The sequence below is a fragment of the Lichenostomus cassidix genome, unplaced genomic scaffold (assembly GCF_008360975.1).
Source record: "Lichenostomus cassidix isolate B80296 unplaced genomic scaffold, HeHo_3.0 HiC_scaffold_36, whole genome shotgun sequence".
NCBI lineage: Eukaryota > Metazoa > Chordata > Aves > Passeriformes > Meliphagidae > Lichenostomus > Lichenostomus cassidix.
The window spans coordinates 1,620,872-1,642,379 of record NW_028147270.1 but is presented as its reverse complement, the minus strand read 5'-3'; the positions used below and the strand labels follow the sequence as shown (position 1 = coordinate 1,642,379).

General features: G+C 50.8%; 1 protein-coding gene across 1 annotated transcript in view; it reads right to left on the bottom strand.

Moving 5' to 3' along the window:
- Positions 1-18,963, bottom strand: part of LOC146423818 (chromatin remodeling protein SRCAP-like) — a 34,673-nt gene extending 15,710 nt beyond the window's left edge. Inside the window, exons 1-7 of the mRNA XM_085044474.1 lie at positions 18,807-18,963; positions 15,640-15,944; positions 8,990-9,167; positions 6,854-6,990; positions 4,944-5,113; positions 2,528-2,720; positions 1,636-1,772 (exon numbers count right to left, since the gene is read on the bottom strand). Of these exons, the coding sequence (XP_084900600.1) occupies positions 1,636-1,772; positions 2,528-2,720; positions 4,944-5,113; positions 6,854-6,990; positions 8,990-9,167; positions 15,640-15,944; positions 18,807-18,891 (1,205 nt within the window). The 5' untranslated portion in view covers positions 18,892-18,963. The remainder of the gene's footprint in view (positions 1-1,635; positions 1,773-2,527; positions 2,721-4,943; positions 5,114-6,853; positions 6,991-8,989; positions 9,168-15,639; positions 15,945-18,806) is intronic.
- Positions 18,964-21,508: the final 2,545 nt, after the last annotated feature.

Sequence of the window (21,508 nt, the reverse complement as noted above, 5' to 3'; positions counted from 1 at the left end):
CACCCTCACCTGGCCTGCCCTGTAATGTCATCATAGATCCCAAACAGGTAAATTTGGGCAAAATTTGGGGAAAAATCAGTGAAATTTGAGCAAAAATCGGTGAAATTTTGTCAGAAATGAATAGAAATTTTGGGGAATTTTGGGGATTTTGGGGAATTTTTGGCTCCCAGGTGTGCCCAGGTGTGTCTCACCTGGCCTGGCCTGTGACGTCCTCATAGAGGAACCTCTGACTCTCAGACAGGTAAATTTGGGGTGGATTTGGGTAAAATTTGGGCAAAAATCAGTCAAATTTGGTCAGAATCGAACGGGAATTTCGGGGATTTTGGGCTCCCAGGTGTGCCCAGGTGTGTCAGGTGACCTCACCCTCACCTGGTCTGGCCTGTGACGTCATCACAGACCTCAAACAGGTAAATTTGGGGTGAATTTGGGTAAAATTTGGGTAAAAATTAGTCAAATTTAAGCAAAAATCAGCCAAATTTGGTCAGAATCGAATGGGAATTTTGGGGATTTTCAGGGATTTTGGGCTCCCAGGTGTGCCCAGGTGTGTCTCACCTGGCCTGGCCCATGAAGTCATCACAGAGGTAAATTTTGGGTGGATTTGGGTAGAATTTGAAGAATTTTGGGGTGAATTTTGGGTAAAATTTGGTGAAATTTAGGTGCAAAATACTCAAATTTGGTCAGAATCGAATGGGAATTTCAGGGATTTTGGGCTCTCAGGTGTGCCCAGGTGTGTCAGGTGACCTCACCCTCACCTGGCCTGCCCTGTGACGTCATCACAGACCTCAAACAGGTAAATTTGGGTAAAATTTGGGTAAAATTTGGGCAAAAATCAGCCAAATTTGGTCAGAATTGAACGGGAATTTCGGGGATTTTGGGCTCCCAGGTGTGCCCAGGTGTGTCAGGTGACCTCACCCTCACCTGGCCTGACCTGTGATGTCATCACAGATCCCAAACAGGTAAATTTGGGGTGAATTTGGGGAAAATTTGGGCAAAAATCAGCCAAATTTGGTCAGAATTGAATGGGAATTTTGGGGAATTTTGGGCTCCCAGGTGTGCCCAGGTGTGTCAGGTGACCTCACCCTCACCTGGCCTGGTCCATGACATCATCCAAAGCCTGAACAGGTAAATTTTGTGCACATTTGGGTAAAACTTGGGTAGAATTTGGGTCAAAAGGAGCAAAATTTGGGCAAAAACTGATCAAATTTTTTCCCAGAATCGAACAGGAATTTCGGGGATTTTTGGGCTCCCAGGTGTGCCCAGGTGTGTCAGGTGACCTCACCCTCACCTGGCCTGCCCTGTGACGTCATCACAGACCTCAAACAGGTAAATTTGGGGTGAATTCGGGGAAAATTTGGGTAAAAATTAGTGAAATTTGAGCAAAAATCAACCAAATTTTGTCAGAAATGAATAGAAATTTTGGGGAATTTTGGGGAATTTTGGGCTCCCAGGTGTGTCAGGTGACCTCACCCTCACCTGGCCTGCCCTGTGACATCATCACAGACCTCAAACAGGTAAATTTTGGGTAAAATTTGCTGAAATTTAGATGTAAATCAGCCAAATTTGGTCAGAATCGAACGGGAATTTCGGGGATTTTTGGCTCCCAGGTGTGCCCAGGTGTGCCCAGGTGTGCCTCACCTGGCCTGGCCCATGAAGTCGTCGTAGAGGAAGCGCTGGCGCTTGGACAGGCGACACCTGAGCACGTGTTCGTACTTCTTGGGCATTTGCTTCTCCACGTCCACCTTGAGGCGCCGCAGCAGGAACGGGCGGAGCACCTGGGGGGGACAGGTGAGGCTCAGGTGTGAGCCAGGTGTGAGCCAGGTGTGCCCAGGTGTGTCTGAGTGTGACCCAATTGTGCTCAGGTGTGTCTCAGTGCGACCCAAGCCTGCCCAGGTGTGTCTGAGTGTCACCCAGGTGTGGCTAAGTGTCACCCAGGTGTGTCTGGGTGTGTCAAAACGTGACTCAGGTGTGTCTGAGTGTGCCCCAGGTGTGTCTGAGTGTGACCCAAGCCTGCCCAGGTGTGTCTCAGTGTCACCCAGGTGTGACCCAGGTGTGCTCAGGTGTAGCTGAGTGTGATCCAGATGTGCCCAGGCGTATCCTAATGTATCCCAGGTGTATCCCAGGTGTGTCTAGGTGTGTTATAATGTATCCCAGGTGTGCCCAGGTGTGCCCAGGTGTGCCATAATGTATCCCAGGTGTGCCCAGGTGTATCCCAATGTATCCCATATATATCCCAATGTATCTCAATGTATCCCAGGTGTGCCCAGGTGTGCCCAGGTGCGTCACCTTGTGCAGCCTCTTCACCAGGCTCTCGTTGTACTCCTGGCTGCCCTCGATCATGCCGGTCAGTGGGTTGTGGAACCCAGGTGTGCCCAGGTGTGTCATACCATAGCCCAGGTGTGCCCAGGTGTATCTTAATGTATCCCAGGTGTGCCCAGGTGTGTCATACCATAGCCCAGGTGTGCCCAGGTGTATCTTAATGTATCCCAGGTGTGCCCAGGTGTATCCCAGGTGTGCCCAGGTGCGCTACCTTGTGCAGCCTCTTCACCAGGCTCTCGTTGTACTCCTGGCTGCCCTCGATCATGCCGGTCAGCGGGTTGTGGAACCATTCCCGGAACTCGCGGTGCGACTGGAACACCTTCGGCATCAGGAAGTGCATCAGCGACCAGAGCTCCATCAGCGAGTTCTGCAGCGGCGTGCCCGTCAGCAGCAGGCGGCGCTGGCTGCGCAGGTGAGACAGGTGAGGACAGGTGAGGCGAAATTCAGGTGAAATTTGGGGGGAAAATGGGGAAAAATGGGGAAAAAATGGGGGAAAATGGGGAAAAAATGACCCAAAAATGGCTCAGGTTGACCCCAAATCCACCCAAAATTGGGGTAAATTGAGCCAAAATCCACCCCAGGTGAGACAGGTGAGACAGGTGGGACAGGTGAGGCAAAATTCGGGGGAGAAATGGGGAAAAATGGGAAAAAATGAGGAAAATTGGGGAAAAAATGGCACCAAATGTATCCAAAATTGGGGTAAATTGACCCAAAATCTATCCCAGGTGAGACAGGTGGGACAGGTGAGGCGAAATTCCCGCGGGAAATGGGGGAGAAATGGGGGAAAAATGGGGAAAAATGACCCAAAAATGGCTCAGATTGACCCCAAATCCACCCAAAATTGGGGTAAATTGACCCAAAATCCACCCCAGGTGAGACAGGTGGGACAGGTGAGGCAAAATTCAGGTGAGAAATGGGGAAAAAATGGGGGAAAAATGGGGGGAAATGGGGAAAAAACAGGGAAAAAATGGCTCAGATTGTATCCAAAATTGGGGTAAATTGACCCAAAATCGACCTCAGGTGAGACAGGTGGGACAGGTGAGGTGAAATTCCCACGAAATTCCCGTGAAAAATGGAGGAGAAATGGGGAAAAAACACGAAAAAATGGGGAAAAATGGGGAAAAAAAGGGGAAAAATGGCTCCAAACCAGCCAAAATTGGGCTAAATTGACCCAAAATCTACCCCAGGTGAGACTCAGGTGATACAGGTGAGGAGACATTCCGGTGAAAAATGGGGAAAAAATGGGGAAAATTGGGAAAAATGGGGGGAAATTACTTTAAAAGGGCTCAGATTGAGCCAAAATTGGGGTAAATTGACCCAAAATCCACCCCAGGTGAGACCAGGTGAGACTCAGGTGACACAGGTGAGATCAGGTGAGACAGGTGAGGTGAAATTGTGGTGAGAAATGGGGGGAAAATGGGGGAAAATGGCTCAAAAAATGGCTCAGATTGACCCCAAAATTGAGCTAAATTGACCCAAAATCCATTCCAGGTGAGACAGGTGAGGACAGATGAGTTACCTGGGACAGGAGAGGTGAAATTACAGTGAAAAATGGGGAAAATGGGGAAAAAATCACTCAAAACTGACTCAGATTGACCCAAAATGGATGCAAAATTGGGGTAAATTGACCCAAAATCCACCCCAGGTGAGACAGGTGAGACACACCTGAGACAGGTGAGGGGAAATAGTGGTGAGAATTGGGGAGAAATGGGGAGAAAATGGGGAAAAAATGGCTTAGATTGACCTCAAATCCACCCAAAATTGAGCTAAATTGACCCTAAATCCACCTCAGGTGAGACAGGTGACACAGGTGAGGAAAGACAGGTGTATCCCAGGTGTACCCAGGTGTGCCCTGGTGTACCCTAAGCCCATCTAAACCTATCCAGGTGTATCCCAGGTAGCCCAGGTGAGCCTGCTGAGTAACTCAGGTGTATCCCAGGTGTGCCCAGGTGTATCCCAGTTAACTCAGGTGTATCCCAGGTGTATCCCAGGTGCACCCAGGTGTGCCCAGGTGTATCCCAGTTAACTCAGGTGTATCCCAGGTGTCCCCAGGTGCACTCAGGTGTCCCCAGGTGCACCCAGGTGTGCCCAGGTGTATGCCAGGTAACTGAAGTGTATCCCAGGTGTGCCCAGGTGTATCCCAAGTGACTCAGGTATATCCCAGGTGTATCCCAGGTGAGCCCAGGTGTGTCCCAGTTAAGTCAGGTGAGCCTAGGTGTGTCCCAGGTGTGTCCCAAGTAACTCAGGTGTGCCCAGGTGTATCTCAGGTAACTCAGGTATATCCCAGGTATATCCCTGGTGTGCCCAGGTGTATCCCTGGTGTATCTCAGGTAACTCAGGTGTATCCCAGGTGTATCCCAGGTATCCCCAGGTGTCCCCAGGTGTGTCCCAGTTAACTCAGGTGTATCCCAGGTGTATCCCAGCTGCTCCCAGGTGTATCCCAGGTAACTGAAGTGTATCCCAGGTATCCCCAGGTGTATCCCAGGTGTCCCCAGGTGCATTCAGGTGTTGCTAGGTGTATCCCATGTGTATCGCAGTTAACTCAGGTGTATTCCAGGTGTATCCCAGCTCTCCCCAGGTGTCCCCAGCCGTCCCCAGGTGTCCCCAGGTGTCCCAGGTGTGCTCACCTGTTGAAGTTGAGCAGCGACTGCCAGCGCTGCGATTTGAAGTTTTTGATGTTCTGAGCTTCGTCCAGAATCAGGTATTTCCAGTTCTTCCGGCGGAAGGCCTGGTGGTCCTGCAGGACCAGCTTGTAGGAGGTGATGCACACGTGGAAGGCGTTGGGTTTGGTCCAGCCCTGCGCAGGTGAGACAGGTGAGTTACCTGGGACAGGTGAGGGGAAATTCCCGCGAGAAATGGGGGAAAAAATGGGGGAAAACAGCCTAAAAATGGCTCAGATTGACCCAAAATTGGGGTAAATTGACCCAAAATACACCTCAGGTCACACAGGTGAGTTACCTGGGACAGGTGAGGTGAAATCTCCGCGAAAAATGGGGAAAAAATGGGGAAAAATTGGAGAAAAATGACCAAAAAATGGCTAAAATTGACTGAAAACCCACTGAAAATTGGGATAAATTGACTCAAAATCCACCCCAGGTGAGACAGGTGAGTTACCTGGGACAGGTGAGGGGAAATTCCCGCGGAAAATGGGGAAAAAATGGGGAAAAAATGGGGGAAAACAGCCTAAAAATGGCTCAGATTGACCCAAAATTGGGGTAAATTGACCCAAAATACACCTCAGGTGAGACTCAGGTGAGTTACCTGGGACAGGTGAGGGGAAATTCCCGCGAAAAACGGGGGAAAAAATGGGGAAAAAATGGAGAAAAATGCAGAAAAATGAGGGGGAAATGGTGAAAAAATGCCCAAAAATGGCTCAGGTTGACCCAAAATTGGGGTAAATTGACCCAAAATCCACCCCAGGTGAGACTCAGGTGAAACAGGTGAGGTAAAATTCCCATGAAAAATGGGGGGAAAATGGGGAACAAATGGGGAAAAAATGGGGAAAAAATGGGAAAAAAATGGGGAAAAATAGGAAAAAATGGGGAAAAAATGAAGAAAAAATGGCCCAAAACAGCCCAAATTGGGGTAAATTGACCCAAAATCCACCCCAGGTGAGACAGGTGAGTTACCTGGGACAGGTGAGGCGAAATTCCCGCGAAAAATGGGGAAAAATTGGGGAAAAATGGGAAAAAATGGGGAAAAAAAGGGAAAAAAAATGGTGGAAAATGGGGAAAAAATGGGGAAAAAATGGGGAAAAAATGGGGAAAAATGGGAAAAAATGGGGAAAAAATGAGGAAAAAATGGGATAAAATGGGGAAAAATAGGGAAAAAATGGGAAAAAATGGCTCAAAACAGCCCAAATTGGGGTAAATTCACCCAAAATCCACCCCAGGTGAGACAGGTGAGGTGAAATTCCTGTGAAAAATGGGGGAAAAATGGGAAAAAATGGGGAAAAATGGTGAAAAATGGGAAAAAATTGGGAAAAATGGTGGAAAAAAAGGGAAAAAATGGGAAAAAATGGGGAAAAAATGGCTCAAAACAGCCCAAATTGGGCTAAATTGACCTCAAATCCACCCCAGGTGAGACAGGTGGGACAGGTGAGGCGAAATTCCCAAGAAAAATGGGGAAAAAATGGGGAAAAATAGGAAAAAATGGGGAAAAATGGTGGAAAAAATGAGGAAAAAATGGGATAAAATGGGGAAAAATGGGAAAGAAATGGGAAAAAATGGGGAAAAAAGGGGAAAAAAAGGGAAAAAATGAGGAAAAAATGGCTCAAACCAGCCCAAATTGGGGTAAATTGATCCAAAACCAACCCCAGGTGAGACTCAGGTGAAACAGGTGAGGTAAAATTCCCACGAAAAATGGGGGAAAAATGGGGAAAAATGGTAGAAAATGGTGAAAAAATGGGGAAAAAATGGGGAAAAAATGGGGAAAAATGACCCAAAATGGCTCAGATTGACCCAAAATTGGGGTAAATTGACCCAAAATCCACCCCAGGTGTGCCCAGGTGTGCCCAGGTGCGCCCAGGTGAGCTCACCTGTCTCTTCAGCCTCCTCTCCTTCTGCGCCCCGTAGTAGGTGAGGATCTTGAAGCTGGGGCACCAGCGCTTGAGCTCCATCTCCCAGTTCAGCATCACCGAGGTGGGCACGATGATCAGGTGAGGCCCCCAGCTACCTGCCCAGGTGAGGCGGGACAGGTGAGTCCCAAATTCCCCAAAAAATCCCGAAAAAATCCCGAAAATTTTACCCAAATGGGTCAAAATGTGACCTAAAACCACCCAAAATGGAGCTCAGGTGAGTCTAAAGGTGCTCAGGTGAGACTTTAGCTACCTGTGCAGGTGAGACAGGACAGGTGAGGTGGGAAATCCCAAAAAAATCCCAAAAATTTTATCAAATTGTATCAAAATGTGACCTAAAAACTCCCAAAATGGAGCTCAGGTGAGTCCTGGAGATGCTAAAATGACCCTAAAGGTGCTCAGGTGAGACTTTAGCTACCTGTGCAGGTGAGACACGACAGGTGAGTCCCAAAATTCTGAAAAAAATCCCAAAAAATCCCCAAAATTTTTATCCAATTGTATCAAAATGTGACCTAAAAATGCTGAAATGTGACCTAAAAACTCCCAAAAATGGAGCTCAGGTGAGTCTAAAGGTGCTCAGGTGAGATTCAGCTACCTGTGCAGGTGAGACATGACAGGTGAGGTGGGAAATCCCCAAAAAATCCAAAAAAAATCCCAAAAAAACCCCGAAAATTTTACCCAAATTGGATCAAAATGTGACCTAAAAACTCCCAAAATGGAGCTCAGGTGAGTCCTGGAAATGCTAAAATTACTCTAAAGGTGCTCAGGTGAGACAGGACAGGTGAGTCCCAAAATTCCCAAAAAATTCCCCAAAATTTTACCCAAATGGATCAAAATGTGACCTAAAAACACCCAAAATGGAGCTCAGGTGAGTCCTGGAGATGCTAAAATGACTCTAAAGGTGCTCAGGTGAGACTTCAGCTACCTGCCCAGGTGAGACAGGACAGGTGAGTCCCAAATTCCCAAAAAAATCCCAAAAATTTTACCCAAATGTGTCAAAATGTGACCTAAAACCACCCAAAATGGAGCTCAGGTGAGTCCTGGAGACTCTAAAATTACTCTAAAGGTGCTCAGGTGAGACACGACAGGTGAGTCCCAAAATTCCCCAAAAAATCCCCAAAAAATCCCAAAAATTATATCAAATTCTATCAAAATGTGACCTAAAAATGCTGAAATGTGATCTAAAAACTCCCGAAATGGAGCTCAGGTGAGTCCTGGAGACCTCAAAATTACTCTAAAGGTGCTCAGGTGAGACACGACAGGTGAGTCCCAAAATTCCCAAAAAAATCCCCAAAATTTTACCCAAATTGGATCAAAATGTGACCTAAAAATGCCCAAAATGGAGCTCAGGTGAGTCTTGGAGACTCTAAAATGATCCTAAAGGTGCTCAGGTGAGACTTCAGCTACCTGTGCAGGTGAGAGACGACAGGTGAGGTGGGAAGTCCCAAAAAAATCCCAAAAAAATCCCCAAAATTTTACCCAAATGTGTCAAAATGTGACCTAAAAATGCTGAAATGTGACCTAAAAACTCCCAAAATGGAGCTCAGGTGAGTCTAAAGGTGCTCAGGTGAGACTTGAAGGAGCAAAGAAAACGATCAGGTGTGTCCAGGTGTGCCCAGGTGTATCCCAGATACATCCAGGTGTATCCCAGGTGTCCCCACCTGTACTCCAGGTGTTCCCAGGTGTGTCTCAGGTGTATCTTATGTTCCCTAGGTGGATCCCAGGTGTCCCCAGGTGTATCTCAGATATGTCCCCAAATGTCCCCAGGTACATCCAGGTGTACCCCAGGTGTGTCCCCAGGTGTATTGCAGGTGTGCCCAGGTGCATCTCAATGGATCCCAGTGGATCCCAGGTGTACCCCAGGTGTCTCCAGGTATATCCAGGTGTATCCCAGATGTCCCCAGGTGTCCCCAGGTGTATCCCAGGTGTATCCCAGGTATATCTCAATGTATCCCAATGTATCCCAGGTGTACTCAGGTGTATCCCAATCTATCCCAGCAGTCCCCAGGTGTATCTCAGGTGTATCCCAGCTGTCCCCAGGTGTCCCCAGGTGTGTCCCAGGTGTGCCCAGGTGTCCCCAGGTGTGCCCAGGTGTACCTTTCTCGCAGGCCAGGTGCGCCAGCAGCGAGATGGTCTGGATGGTTTTGCCCAATCCCATCTCGTCGGCCAGAATGCCGTTGAGCTTCTTCTCGTACATGGTGACCAGCCAGTCCAGACCAATGTGCTGGTACTCCCTCAGGGTGCCTCTCAGCAGGTGAGGGATCGGCGTTTTCACCTGGGCAGGTGAGACAGGTGAGTTATTATAGCCATACAGGTAAGTTACAGGTAACCCCAGTCCTGCCTGTGACCAGCCAGTCCAGCCCGATGTGCTGGTACTCCCTGAGGGTGCCCCTCAACAGGTGAGGGATCGGCATTTTCACCTGGGCAGGTGAGACAGGTGAGCTATTGTATTCATACAGGTGAGTTACAGGTAACCCCAGTCCTGCCTGTGACCAGCCAGTCCAGCCCGATGTGCTGGTACTCGCGGAGAGTTCCCCTCAGCAGGTGAGGGATTGGCGTTTTCACCTGCACAGGTGAGACAGGTGAGTCACTCTATCCCTACAGGTGAGTTATTGAACCATTGTGTCCCTACAGGTGAGTTACAGGTAACCCTGTGACCAGCCAGTCCAGCCCCATGTGCTGGTACTCCCTGAGGGTGCCCCTCAACAGGTGAGGGATCGGTGTTTTCACCTGCACAGGTGAGATACAGAACCGACAGGTGAGACAGGTGAGTTATTCTATCCATACAGGTGAGTCACAGGTAACCCCAGTCCTGCCTGTGACCAGCCAGTCCAGCCCCATGTGCTGCTACTCCCTGAGGGTTCCCCTCAACAGGTGAGGGATCAGCATTTTCATCTGGACAGGTGAGACAGGTGAGTCATTCTATCCATACAGGTGAGTTATTGGCTCAATATAACTGTACAGGTGAGTCTCAGGTAACCCCAGTCCAGCCCCATGTGCTGCTATTCCCTCAGAGTTCCCCTCAGCAGGTGAGGGATCGGCGTTTTCACCTGGACAGGTGAGACAGGTAACCTATTACACCTGTACAGGTGAGCTATTGAACAGTTTAGTCTCCCCAGGTGAGTCACAGGTGAGTCTCAGGTAACCCCAGTCCAGCCCCATGTGCTGCTATTCCCTCAGAGTTCCCCTCAGCAGGTGAGGGATCGGCGTTTTCACCTGGGCAGGTGAGACAGGTAACCTAGTATATCCATACAGGTGAGATACTGAGCTATTGTATCCCTACAGGTGAGTTACAGGTAACCCCAGTGACCAGCCAGTCCAGCCCCATGTGCTGGTATTCCCGCAAGGTGCCTCTCAGCAGGTGAGGGATCGGCGTTTTCACCTGGGCAGGTGAGATACAGAACCGACAGGTAACACAGGTGAGCTATTGTATCCATACAGGTGAGTTACAGGTAACCCTGTGACCAGCCAGTCCAGACCAATGTGCTGGTACTCCCGCAGGGTGCCCCTCAGCAGGTGAGGGATCGGCGTTTTCACCTGGGCAGGTGAGACAGGTAACCTATTACACCTGTACAGGTGAGATACTGAGCCATTGTGTCCCTACAGGTGAGTCTCAGGTAACCCTGTGACCAGCCAGTCCAGCCCGATGTGCTGGTACTCCCTGAGGGTGCCTCTCAGCAGGTGAGGGATCGGCGTTTTCACCTGGACAGGTGAGACAGGTAACACAGGTGAGACATTGTGTCCCTACAGGTGAGTTACAGGTAACCCCAGTCCTGCCTGTGACCAGCCAGTCCAGCCCGATGTGCAGCTATTCCCTCAGGGTTCCCCTCAGCAGGTGAGGGATCGGCGTTTTCACCTGGGCAGGTGAGACAGGTAACCTATTATATCCATACAGGTGAGATATTGACTCAATATAATTGTACAGGTGAGTTACAGGTAACCCCTGTGACCAGCCAGTCCAGCCCGATGTGCTGGTACTCGCGGAGAGTTCCCCTCAGCAGGTGAGGGATCGGCGTTTTCACCTGCGCAGGTGAGACAGGTGAGCTATTATATCTATACAGGTGAGCTACTGAGCCATTGTGTCCCTACAGGTGAGTTACAGGTAACCCCAGTGACCAGCCAGTCCAGACCGATGTGCTGGTACTCACGGAGAGTGCCTCTCAACAGGTGAGGGATCGGCGTTTTCACCTGCACAGGTGAGACAGGTGAGTCATTCTATCCATACAGGTGAGTTATTGAACCATTGTGTCCCTACAGGTGAGTTACAGGTAACCCCAGTCCAGCCCCATGTGCTGGTATTCCCTCAGGGTTTCCCTCAGCAGGTGAGGGATCGACGTTTTCACCTGGGCAGGTGAGACAGGTGAGTCACTCTATTCCCTAATCCCATTGTCACCCACACAGGTAACTCACAGGTGAGTCACAACTACCCCCAGGTGAGTCACAGAAGCACCAGGTGAGTTACAGGTACTTCCTACTCCTCTATCACCTACACAGGTGAGTGACAGGTAAGTCCCAGGTGACTCCCAGGTACTCCCCTATCCCCTATCACCTGCACAGGTGAGTCCCAGAAGCTAACCCTAACCCCCCTATCACCTGTCCAGGTGAGTCACAGGTACTTCCTGCCCCCATCACCTGCACAGGTGAGTCTCAGGTGAGTCACAGGTATGCTCCTACCCCCCTGTCACCTGTCCAGGTGAGCCACAGGTGAGTCACAGGTGAGCCACACGCACTTCCTGCCCCCATCACCTGTCCAGGTGAGTCACAGCTGAGCCACAGGTATCCCTAACTCCCACTGTCACCTGTCCAGGTGAGCCATAGGTACCCCCAGGTGAACCACAGGTATCCTACCCCACTGTCACCTGTGCAGGTGAGCCACAGGTGAGTCCCAGGTATCCCTAACCCCCATCACCTGCACAGGTGAGTCACAGGTAGCTCCAGGTGAGCCACAGGTGAGTCACAGGTGAGTCACAGGTATCCCTAACCCCCCATCACCTGTCCAGGTGAGTCACAGAACTGCCAGGTGAGTCACAGGTACCTCTCGCCCTCTGCCACCTGTCCAGGTGAGTCACAGGTATCCCTAATCCCCATCACCTACACAGGTGAGCCACAAAACCACCAGGTAAGCCACAGGTGAGCCACAGTTGAGTCACAGGTAAGTCCCAGGTGAGTCACAGGTATCCTCCTAACCCACTGTCACCTGTCCGGGTGAGCCACAGGTAAGTCACAGGTACTTCTTGCCCTCATCACCTGCACAGGTGAGTCACAGGTGAGCCACAGGTGAGTCACAGGTAAATCACAGGTGAGCCACAGGTACCTCCTACCCCACTGTCACCTGTCCAGGTGAGTCACAGGTACTTCCTGCCCCCATCACCTGCACAGGTGAGTCCCAGGTGAGTCCCAGGTATCCTCCTACCCCACTGTCACCTGTCCAGGTGAGTCACAGGTGAGTCACAGGTACCCCTTATCCTCTGCCACCTGTCCAGGTGAGCCACAGGTACCCCCAGGTAAGTCCCAGGTGAGTCCCAGCTAACCCTAACCCCCCTATCACCTGTCCAGGTGAGTCACAGAACCGCCAGGTGAATCACAGGTACTCTCATACCCCACTGTCACCTGTCCAGGTGAGTCACAGGTGAGCTACAGGTATCCCTAACCCTCATCACCTGCACAGGTGAGTCACAGGTGAGCCATCAGTGAGTCACAGGTACCTCCTACCCCACTGTCACCTGCCCAGGTGAGTCACAGGTGAGTCTCAGGTACTCTCGTACTCCACTGTCACCTGTCCAGGTGAGTCCCAGGTGAGCCTCAGGTATCCCCAGGTGAATCACAGGTACCTTCTGCCCTCCATCCCCTGCCCAGGTGAGCTCAGGTGAGTCCCAGATAAATCGCAGGTGTGTTGCTGTGCATCCAGGTGTGGGATTTACCTGCCCAGGTGTGATTTACCTGTCCAGGTGAGTTATTGACACACCTGTATGGTGGCCAAGGTGTATCCCTATGGATCCAGGTGAGTTCCTATGGATCTCCATTGCCCCAGGTATGTCATTTACCTGCCCAGGTGTGTCACTGACTCACCTGTATGGTGGCCAACATGTATCTCTATGGATCCAGGTGTATTTTACTTCTCTCCAGGTGAGTCATTTACCTGCCCAGGTGTGTCAGTAACTCACCTGTATGGCAGCCAAGGTGTATCCCTATGGATCCAGGTGAGTTCCTATGGATCTCTATTGCCCCAGGTGAGTGATTTACCTGCCCAGGTGTGTCAGTGACTCACCTGTGTGGTCACCAAGGTGTACCCCTTGGGCTGCAGACTCTCCCCCATTGTTTTTCCATTACCCCAGGTGTGATTTACCTGCCCAGGTGTCATTTACCTGCCCAGATGAGTTATTTACCTGCCCAGGTGAGTTACTGACACACCTGTATGGTCGCCAAGGTGTATCTCTATGGATGCAGGTGAGTTCCAATGGATCTCTATTGCCCCAGGTGAGTCATTTACCTGCCCAGGTGTGATTTACCTGCCCAGGTGAGTTATTGACTCACCTGTATGGTGGCCAACATGTATCTCTATGGATCCAGGTGTGATTTATCCCTCCCCAGGTGAGTTATTTACCTGCCCAGGTGTGTCAGACTCACCTGTGTGGTCACCAAGGTGTACCCCTTGGGCTGCAGGCTCTCTGCCATTGTGTCCCATTGCCCCAGGTGTACCCAGGTGTGTTTCATCCCTCCCCAGGTGAGTGATTTATCTGCCCAGGTGTGATTTACCTGCCCAGGTGTGTCACTAACTCACCTGTATGGTCACCAAGGTGTACCCCTTGGGCTGCAGACGCTCTGCAATTGTGTTCCCATTGCCCCAGGTGAGTGATTTACCTGCCCAGGTGTGTTTTATCCCTCCCCAGGTGTGTGATTTACCTGCCCAGGTGTGTCAGTGACTCACCTGTGTGGTCGCCAAGGTGTACCCCTTGGGCTGCAGGCTCTCGGCCATTGTTTTCCCATTCCCCCAGGTGAGTGATTTACCTGCCCAGGTGTGTCAGTGACTCACCTGTGTGGTGGCCAAGGTGTACCCCTTGGGCTGCAGACTCTCCCCCATTGTGTTCCATTGCCCCAGGTGTATCCAGGTGTGTTTTGTCCCTCCCCAGGTGTACCCAGGTGTATCTCAGGTGTGTCAGACTCACCTGTGTGGTGGCCAAGGTGTATCCCTTGGGCTGCAGGCTCTCGGCCATTGTTTTTCCATTACCCCAGGTGTATCCAGGTGTGTTTTATCCCCCCCAGGTGTATCTCAGGTGTGCCCAGGTGTGTCAGTGACTCACCTGTGTGGTGGCCAAGGTGTACCCCTTGGGCTGCAGGCTCTCGGCCATTCTGTTCCCATTACCCCAGGTGAGTTATTTACCTCCCCAGGTGAGTGATTTACCTGCCCAGGTGTGTCAGACTCACCTGTGTAGTGGCCAAGGTGTACCCCTTGGGCTGCAGGCTCTCTGCCATTGTTTTTCCATTGCCCCAGGTGAGTTATTTACCTGCCCAGGTGTGTTTTATCCCTCCCCAGGAGTTATTTACCTGCCCAGGTGTGTCATTAACTCACCTGTATGACAGCCAAGGTGTATCCCTATGGATCCAGGTGAGTTCCTATTACTTCTCTCCAGGTGAGTTATTTACCTGCCTGGGTCTGTGATTTACCTGCCCAGGTGTGATTTACCTGTGCAGGTGAGTTATTGACACACCTGTATGGTGGCCAAGGTGTATCCCTATGGATCCAGGTGAGTTCCTATTGATCTCCATTGCCCCAGGTGTGTCATTTACCTGCCCAGGTGTGTTTTATCCCTCCCCAGGTGTGATTTACCTGCCCAGGTGTGTCAGTGACTCACCTGTGTGGTGGCCAAGGTGTAGCCCTTGGGCTGCAGACTCTCCGCCATTGTGTTCCCATTGCCCCAGGTGTATCCAGGTGTGTCATTTACCTGCCCAGGTGTGTTTTGTCCCTCCCCAGGTGTACCCAGGTGTATCTCAGGTGTGTCAGACTCACCTGTGTGGTGGCCAAGGTGTACCCCTTGGGCTGCAGGCTCTCGGCCATTGTGTTCCATTGCCCCAGGTGTATCCAGGTGTGTTTTATCCCCCCCAGGTGTATCTCAGGTGTGCCCAGGTGTGTCAGACTCACCTGTGTGGTGGCCAAGGTGTACCCCTTGGGCTGCAGGCTCTCTGCCATTGTTTTTCCATTACCCCAGGTGAGTTATTTACCTGCCCAGGTGTGTCAGACTCACCTGTGTGGTGGCCAAGGTGTACCCCTTGGGCTGCAGGCTCTCGGCCATTGTGTTCCATTGCCCCAGGTGAGTGATTTACCTGCCCAGGTGAGTGATTTACCTGCCCAGGTGTGATTTATCTGTCCAGGTGAGTTATTGACACACCTGTATGGTCGCCAAGGTGTATCTCTATGGATCCAGGTGAGTTCCTATTGATCTCCATGGCCCCAGGTGTGTCATTTACCTGCCCAGGTGTGTCCCTAACTCACCTGTATGGTGGCTAAGGTGTACCCCTTGGGCTGCAGACTCTCCGCCATTGTGTCCCATTGCCCCAGGTGTATCCCAGGTGTGTCCAGGTGTACCCAGGTGAGTGATTTACCTGCCCAGGTGTGTCACACTCACCTGTATGGCAGCCAAGGTGTATCTCTATGGATCCACGTGAGTTCCTATCGATCTCCATTACCCCAGGTGAGTCATTTACCTGCCCAGGTGTATCTCAGGTGTGCCCAGGTGTGTCAGACTCACCTGTGTGGTGGCCAAGGTGTACCCCTTGGGCTGCAGGCTCTCTGCCGCCGCCGCGATGTCGCTGATCTCCTTCTTGGCCTCCCCCGGCCCGGCAGGTGCGCCGGCCGCCGCCTGCTGCGCCCCGCCGGGGGTCACCTGGGCGGGCGGGGCGGGCGGGCGGAGCTCACCTGGCGCGCCCGGCTCCGCCCCTCCCCCGCCCTCCTGCCCCTCCCCCTCCTCCTCCTCCTCCTCCTCCTCCTCCTCGTCCTCGTCGTCGTCCTCCTCGTCGTCGTCGTCGTCGTCGTCGCTGTCGCCGCCAGGTGAGTCTGGGGGGGACAGGTGAGGGACAGGTGAGGGGTTGGGGCACACCTGGGGGGGATTTTGGGGGAATAAAGGAGTTTTTGGGGCACCTGGGGGAGATTTTTGGGGTCTGTGGCACACCTGGACAGGTCTGGGACACACCTGGAAAGATCCAGGACACACCTGGGCAGGTGTAGGACACACCTGGGTGGGATTTTTGGGTGTTAAGAGGTGTTTTTGGGGCACCTGGGGGAGTTTTTTGGGGTCTGTGATACACCTGGGTGAGTCTGGGACACACCTGGGTGAGCCTGTGACACACCTGGGCAGGTCAGGGACACACCTGGGTGAGTCTGTGGCACACCTGGGTGGGTTTGGGACACACCTGGGTGAGAATTTTGGGGTATAAAAGGAGTTTTTAGGGTCTGGGACACACCTGGGTGAGTCTATGGCACACCTGGGCAGGTCTGGGACACACCTGGGCAGATCCAGAGCTCACCTGGGAAGGTTTGGGACACACCTGGGTGGGATTTTTGGGGGTTAAGAGGAGTTTTTGGGGCACCTGGGGGAGTTTTTTGGGGTCTGGGACACACCTGGGTGAGTCTGTGGCACACCTGGGCAGGTCTGGGACACACCTGGAAATATCCAGGACACACCTGGGCAGGTGTAGGACACACCTGGGTGGGATTTTGGGGGAATAAAGGAGTTTTTTTGGCACCTGGGGGAGTTTTTTGGGGCCTGGGACACACCTGGGTGAGTCTATGGCACACCTGGGTGGGTTTGGGACACACCTGGGTGAGCCTATGACACACCTGGGCAGGTCTGGGACACACCTGGGTGAGCCTGTGACACACCTGGGTGAGTCTGTGGCACACCTGGGTGGGATTTTGGGGGAATGAAGCAGTTTTTGGGGCACCTGGGGGAGGTTTTTGGGGTCTGTGATACACCTGGACAGGTCTGGGACACACCTGGGCAGATCCAGAGCTCACCTGGGCAGGTTTGGGACACACCTGGGTGGGATTTTTGGGGGTTAAGAGGTGTTTTTGGGGCACCTGGGGGAGTTTTTTGGGGTCTGGGAAACACCTGGGTGAGTCTATGGCACACCTGGGCAGGTCTGGGACACACCTGGGTGAGATTTTTGGGGGAATAAAGGAGTTTTTGGGGCACCTGGGGGAGTTTTTTGGGGTCTGGGATACACCTGGGTGGGTTTGGGATACACCTGGGTGAGTCTATGACACACCTGGGTGAGTCTATGACACACCTGGGTGAGTCTATGACACACCTGGGCAGGTGTAGGACACACCTGAGTGGGATTTTGGGGGGAAAAAGGAGTTTTTGGGGCACCTGGGGGAGTTTTTTGGGGCCTGGGACACACCTGGGTGAGTCTGTGGCACACCTGGGCAGGTGTAGGACACACCTGGGTGGAATTTTGAGGGGAAAAAAGGAGTTTTTGGGGCACCTGGGGGAGTTTTTTGGGGTCTGTGATACACCTGGGCAGGTCTGGGACACACCTGGGTGAGTCTGTGGCACACCTGGGCAGGTGTAGGACACACCTGGGTGAGATTTTTGGGGGAAAACAGGAGTTTTTGGGGCACCTGGGGGAGTTTTTTGGGGTCTGTGATACACCTAGGCAGGTCTGAGACACACCTGGGTGAGCCTATGGCACACTTGGGTGAGCCTATGGCACACCTGGACAGGTGTAGGACACACCCGGGTGAGCCTGCGACACACCTGGGTGGCATTTTTGGGGGTTAAGACGAGTTTTTGGGGCACCTGGGGGAGTTTTTTGGGGCCTGGGACACACCTAGGCAGGTGTAGGACACACCTGGGAAGGGTTTCCTGTCCCCAGGTGAGCCCAGGTGAGATTACCTGCCCAGGTGAGGTTGTTTACCTGCCCAGGTGAGATTACCTGCCCAGGTGAGGTTAGTCACCTGTCCAGGTGAGGTTGGTTACCTGCCCAGGTGAGTTTACCTGCCCAGGTGAGTCTGATTACCTGCCCAGGTGATGTTGATTACCTGCCCAGGTGATGTTGATTACCTACCCAGGTGAGTTTACCTGCCCAGGTGAGTTTGATTACCTGCCCAGGTGTGTTTACCTGCCCAGGTGAGGTTGGTTACCTGCCCAGGTGAGTTTACCTGCCCAGGTGTGTGTTTACCTGCCCAGGTGAGGTTGGTTACCTGCCCAGGTGAGTTTACCTGCCCAGGTGTGTGTTTACCTGCCCAGGTGAGGTTGGTTACCTGCCCAGGTGAGTTTACCTGCCCAGGTGTGTGTTTACCTGCCCAGGTGAGGTTGGTTACCTGCCCAGGTGAGTTTACCTGCCCAGGTGTGTGTTTACTTGCCCAGGTGAGGTTGGTTACCTGCCCACGTGAGGTGTGTAACCTGTCCAGGTGTGAGTTTACCTGTCCAGGTGACTCACCTGAGCGGGCGCTGCTGGCCGCAGGCACAGAGTCACAGTCACACCTGAGCCCAGGTGAGGTTGTTTACCTGCCCAGGTGAGGTTGTTTACCAGCCCAGGTGAGCTGGGTTACCTGCCCAGGTGAGGTTGTTTACCAGCCCAGGTGAGGTGGGTTACCTGCCCAGGTGAGCACAGGTGACTCACCTGAGCGGGTGCTGCAGAGTCACAGTCACACCTGAGCCCAGGTGTGTTTACCTGCCCAGGTGAGGTGTGTTTACCTGCCCAGGTGTGTTTACCTGCCCAGGTGTGTTTACCTGCCCAGGTGACTCACCTGAGCGGGTGCTGCTGGCCGCAGGCGCAGAGTCGCAGTCACACCTGAGCCCAGGTGAGTTTACCTGCCCAGGTGAGGTTGTTTACCTGCCCAGGTGTGTTTACCTGCCCAGGTGAGCTGGGTTACCTGTCCAGGTGAGTTGGGTTACCTGTCCAGGTGACTCACCTGAGCGGGTGCTGCTGGCCGCCGGCGCAGAGTCGCAGTCAGAGTCGGCGAAAGCTCCTTGGTAGCGCTGGAGCAACTCCTCCATGGGCAGAGCACCTGAAACACACCTGGGGGTTACCTGAGATACACCTGAGTTACCCGAGAGCACCTGAAACACACCTGAGAGATACCTGAGATACATCTGAGCTACCTGAGATACACCTGAGATAGACCTGAGAGCACCTGAAACACACCTGAGTTACCTGAAACACACCTGAGTTAGCACCTGAGATACACCTGAGACACACCTGAGGGTTACCTGAGACACACCTGAGCTACCTGAGACACACCCGAGATACACTTGAGATACCTGAGTTACCTGAGAGCACCTGAAACACACCTGAGCTACCTGAGATACACCTGAGATACACCTGGGGGTTACCTGAGAGCACCTGAAACACACCTGAGATACACCTGAGTTACCTGAGAGCACCTGAGACACACCTGAGTTACCTGAGAGACACAGATGCACCTTAAACTACACTTGGAACACACCTGAGACACACCTGGGTGAGTCAGCTGGGAACACCTGAAATACACCTGGATTGGTTACCTGGGGAACACCTGAGGGTTACCTGGAACACACCTGGATTGGTTACCTGGGAAACACCTGAGTTACCTGAGTGACACACCTGAAACACACCTGAGCTACCTAGAAGCACCCGGAATACACCTGACTGACACACCTGAGTGACACACCTGAGTTACCTGAGTGACACCTGAGTGGCACACCTGAAACACACCTGAGTTACCTGAGAGCACCTGAGACACACCTGAGTTACCTGAGCTACCTGAAACACACCTGAGTGACATACCTGAAACACACCTGAGTTACCTGGAGAACACCTGAGTGACACACCTGAGAGACACACCTGAGTGACACACCTGAGTTTCCTAGAAACACCTGGGGAACACCTGAAACACACCTGAGTGACACACCTGAGCTACCTAAAAACACCTGAGAGACACACCTGAGAGACACACCTGAGTTACCTGAAACACACCTGAGCGACACACCTGTATTGAGACATTTCTGGTTATTTCTATGGCAATTTTTTTGGGTTTTTTTAGAGGTTTTTTTGGGGTTTTTTAAATATTTGTTGCTAATTTTTTGGATATTTTAGGATATTTTTGGGTATTTTTGGGTATTTTTTGGGTAATTTTTGGGTATTTTTGGGACATTTTTTGATTATTCTTATGGCAATTTTTGGGGTTTTTTGGGTTTTTTTGTATATTTTTTGTACATTTTTTACCATTTTTGGATATTTCAGGATATTTTTGGGGTGATTTTGGGGGATTTTGGGTCTCTCACCCTCCCTGGTGACGTCATCAAGCTCCTCCTGGAGATTTTTGGGACATTTCTGGTTATTTCTATGACAATTTTTGGGGTTTTTTTGGGATTTTTTTCATATTTTTTAAACTTTTTGTAACTTTTGACTATTTTTGGGGTTTTTTTGGGGTGAATTTGGGAGATTTTGGGTCTCTCACCCTCCCTGGCGAGATCATCAACTTTCTCCTGCATATTTTTGGGTAATTTTGGGACATTTTTCATTATTCTTATGGCAATTTTTGGGGTTTTTTGTGGTTTTTTTGGGCTTTTTGGGGGTTTTTTGGTATATTTTTTTAACTTTTTGCAACTTTTGAATAATTCCAGGATATTTTTGGGGTGAATTTGGGAGATTTTGGGTCTCTCAGCCTCCCTGGTGACATCATCAACTTTCTCCTGGAGATTTTTGGATATTTTTGAGGCATTTTTGGGACATTTTTGGTTATTTTTATGGCAATTTTTAGGCTTTTTTTGGTGTTTTTTTGTAATTTTTTAAAACTTTTTCCCATTTTTGGGATATTTTGGGATATTTTTGGGGTGAATTTGGGAGATTTTGGGTCTCTCAGCCTCCCTGGTGACGTCATCAAGTTCCTCCTGGAGATTTTTGGATAATTTTGGGACATTTCTGGTTATTTCTATGGCAATTTTTGGATTTTTTGAGGTTTTTTGTATATTTTTTTTTTAATTTTTCCAATTTTTGACTATTTTTAGGATATTTTTGGGGTGAATTTGGGGGATTTTGGGTCTCTCACCTCCCTGGTGACATCATCAAGTTCCTCCTGAGTAGTTTTGGGACATTTTTGGGACATTTTTTGATTATTCTTATGGCAATTTTTGGGATTTTTTTGGTTTTTTTGTAAATTTTTTACCATTTTTGGATATTTTTAGGATATTTTTGGGGTGAATTTGGGGGATTTTGGGTCTCTCACCTCCCTGATGACGTCATCAAGTACCTCCTGAATATTTTGGGTATTTTTGGGGTATTTTTGGGACATTTCTGGTCATTTCTATGGCAATTTTTGGGTTTTTTTTGGGGCTTTTTGTACGTTTTTTACCATTTTTTGGGATATTTTAGGATATTTTTGGGGTGAATTTGGGGGATTTTGGGTCTCTCAGCCTCCCTGATGACGTCATCAAGTTCCTCCTGGAGATTTTTGGGGATTTTTGGGACATTTTTGGGGCAATTTTTGGGGTTTTTGGGGTTTTTTTAGATTTTTTTTTTAATTTTTTACCATTTTTGAATATTTTTAAGATATTTTTGGGGTGAATTTGGGGGATTTTGGGTCATTTTTGGGACATTTCTGGTCATTTCTATGGCGATTTTTGGGGGTTTTTG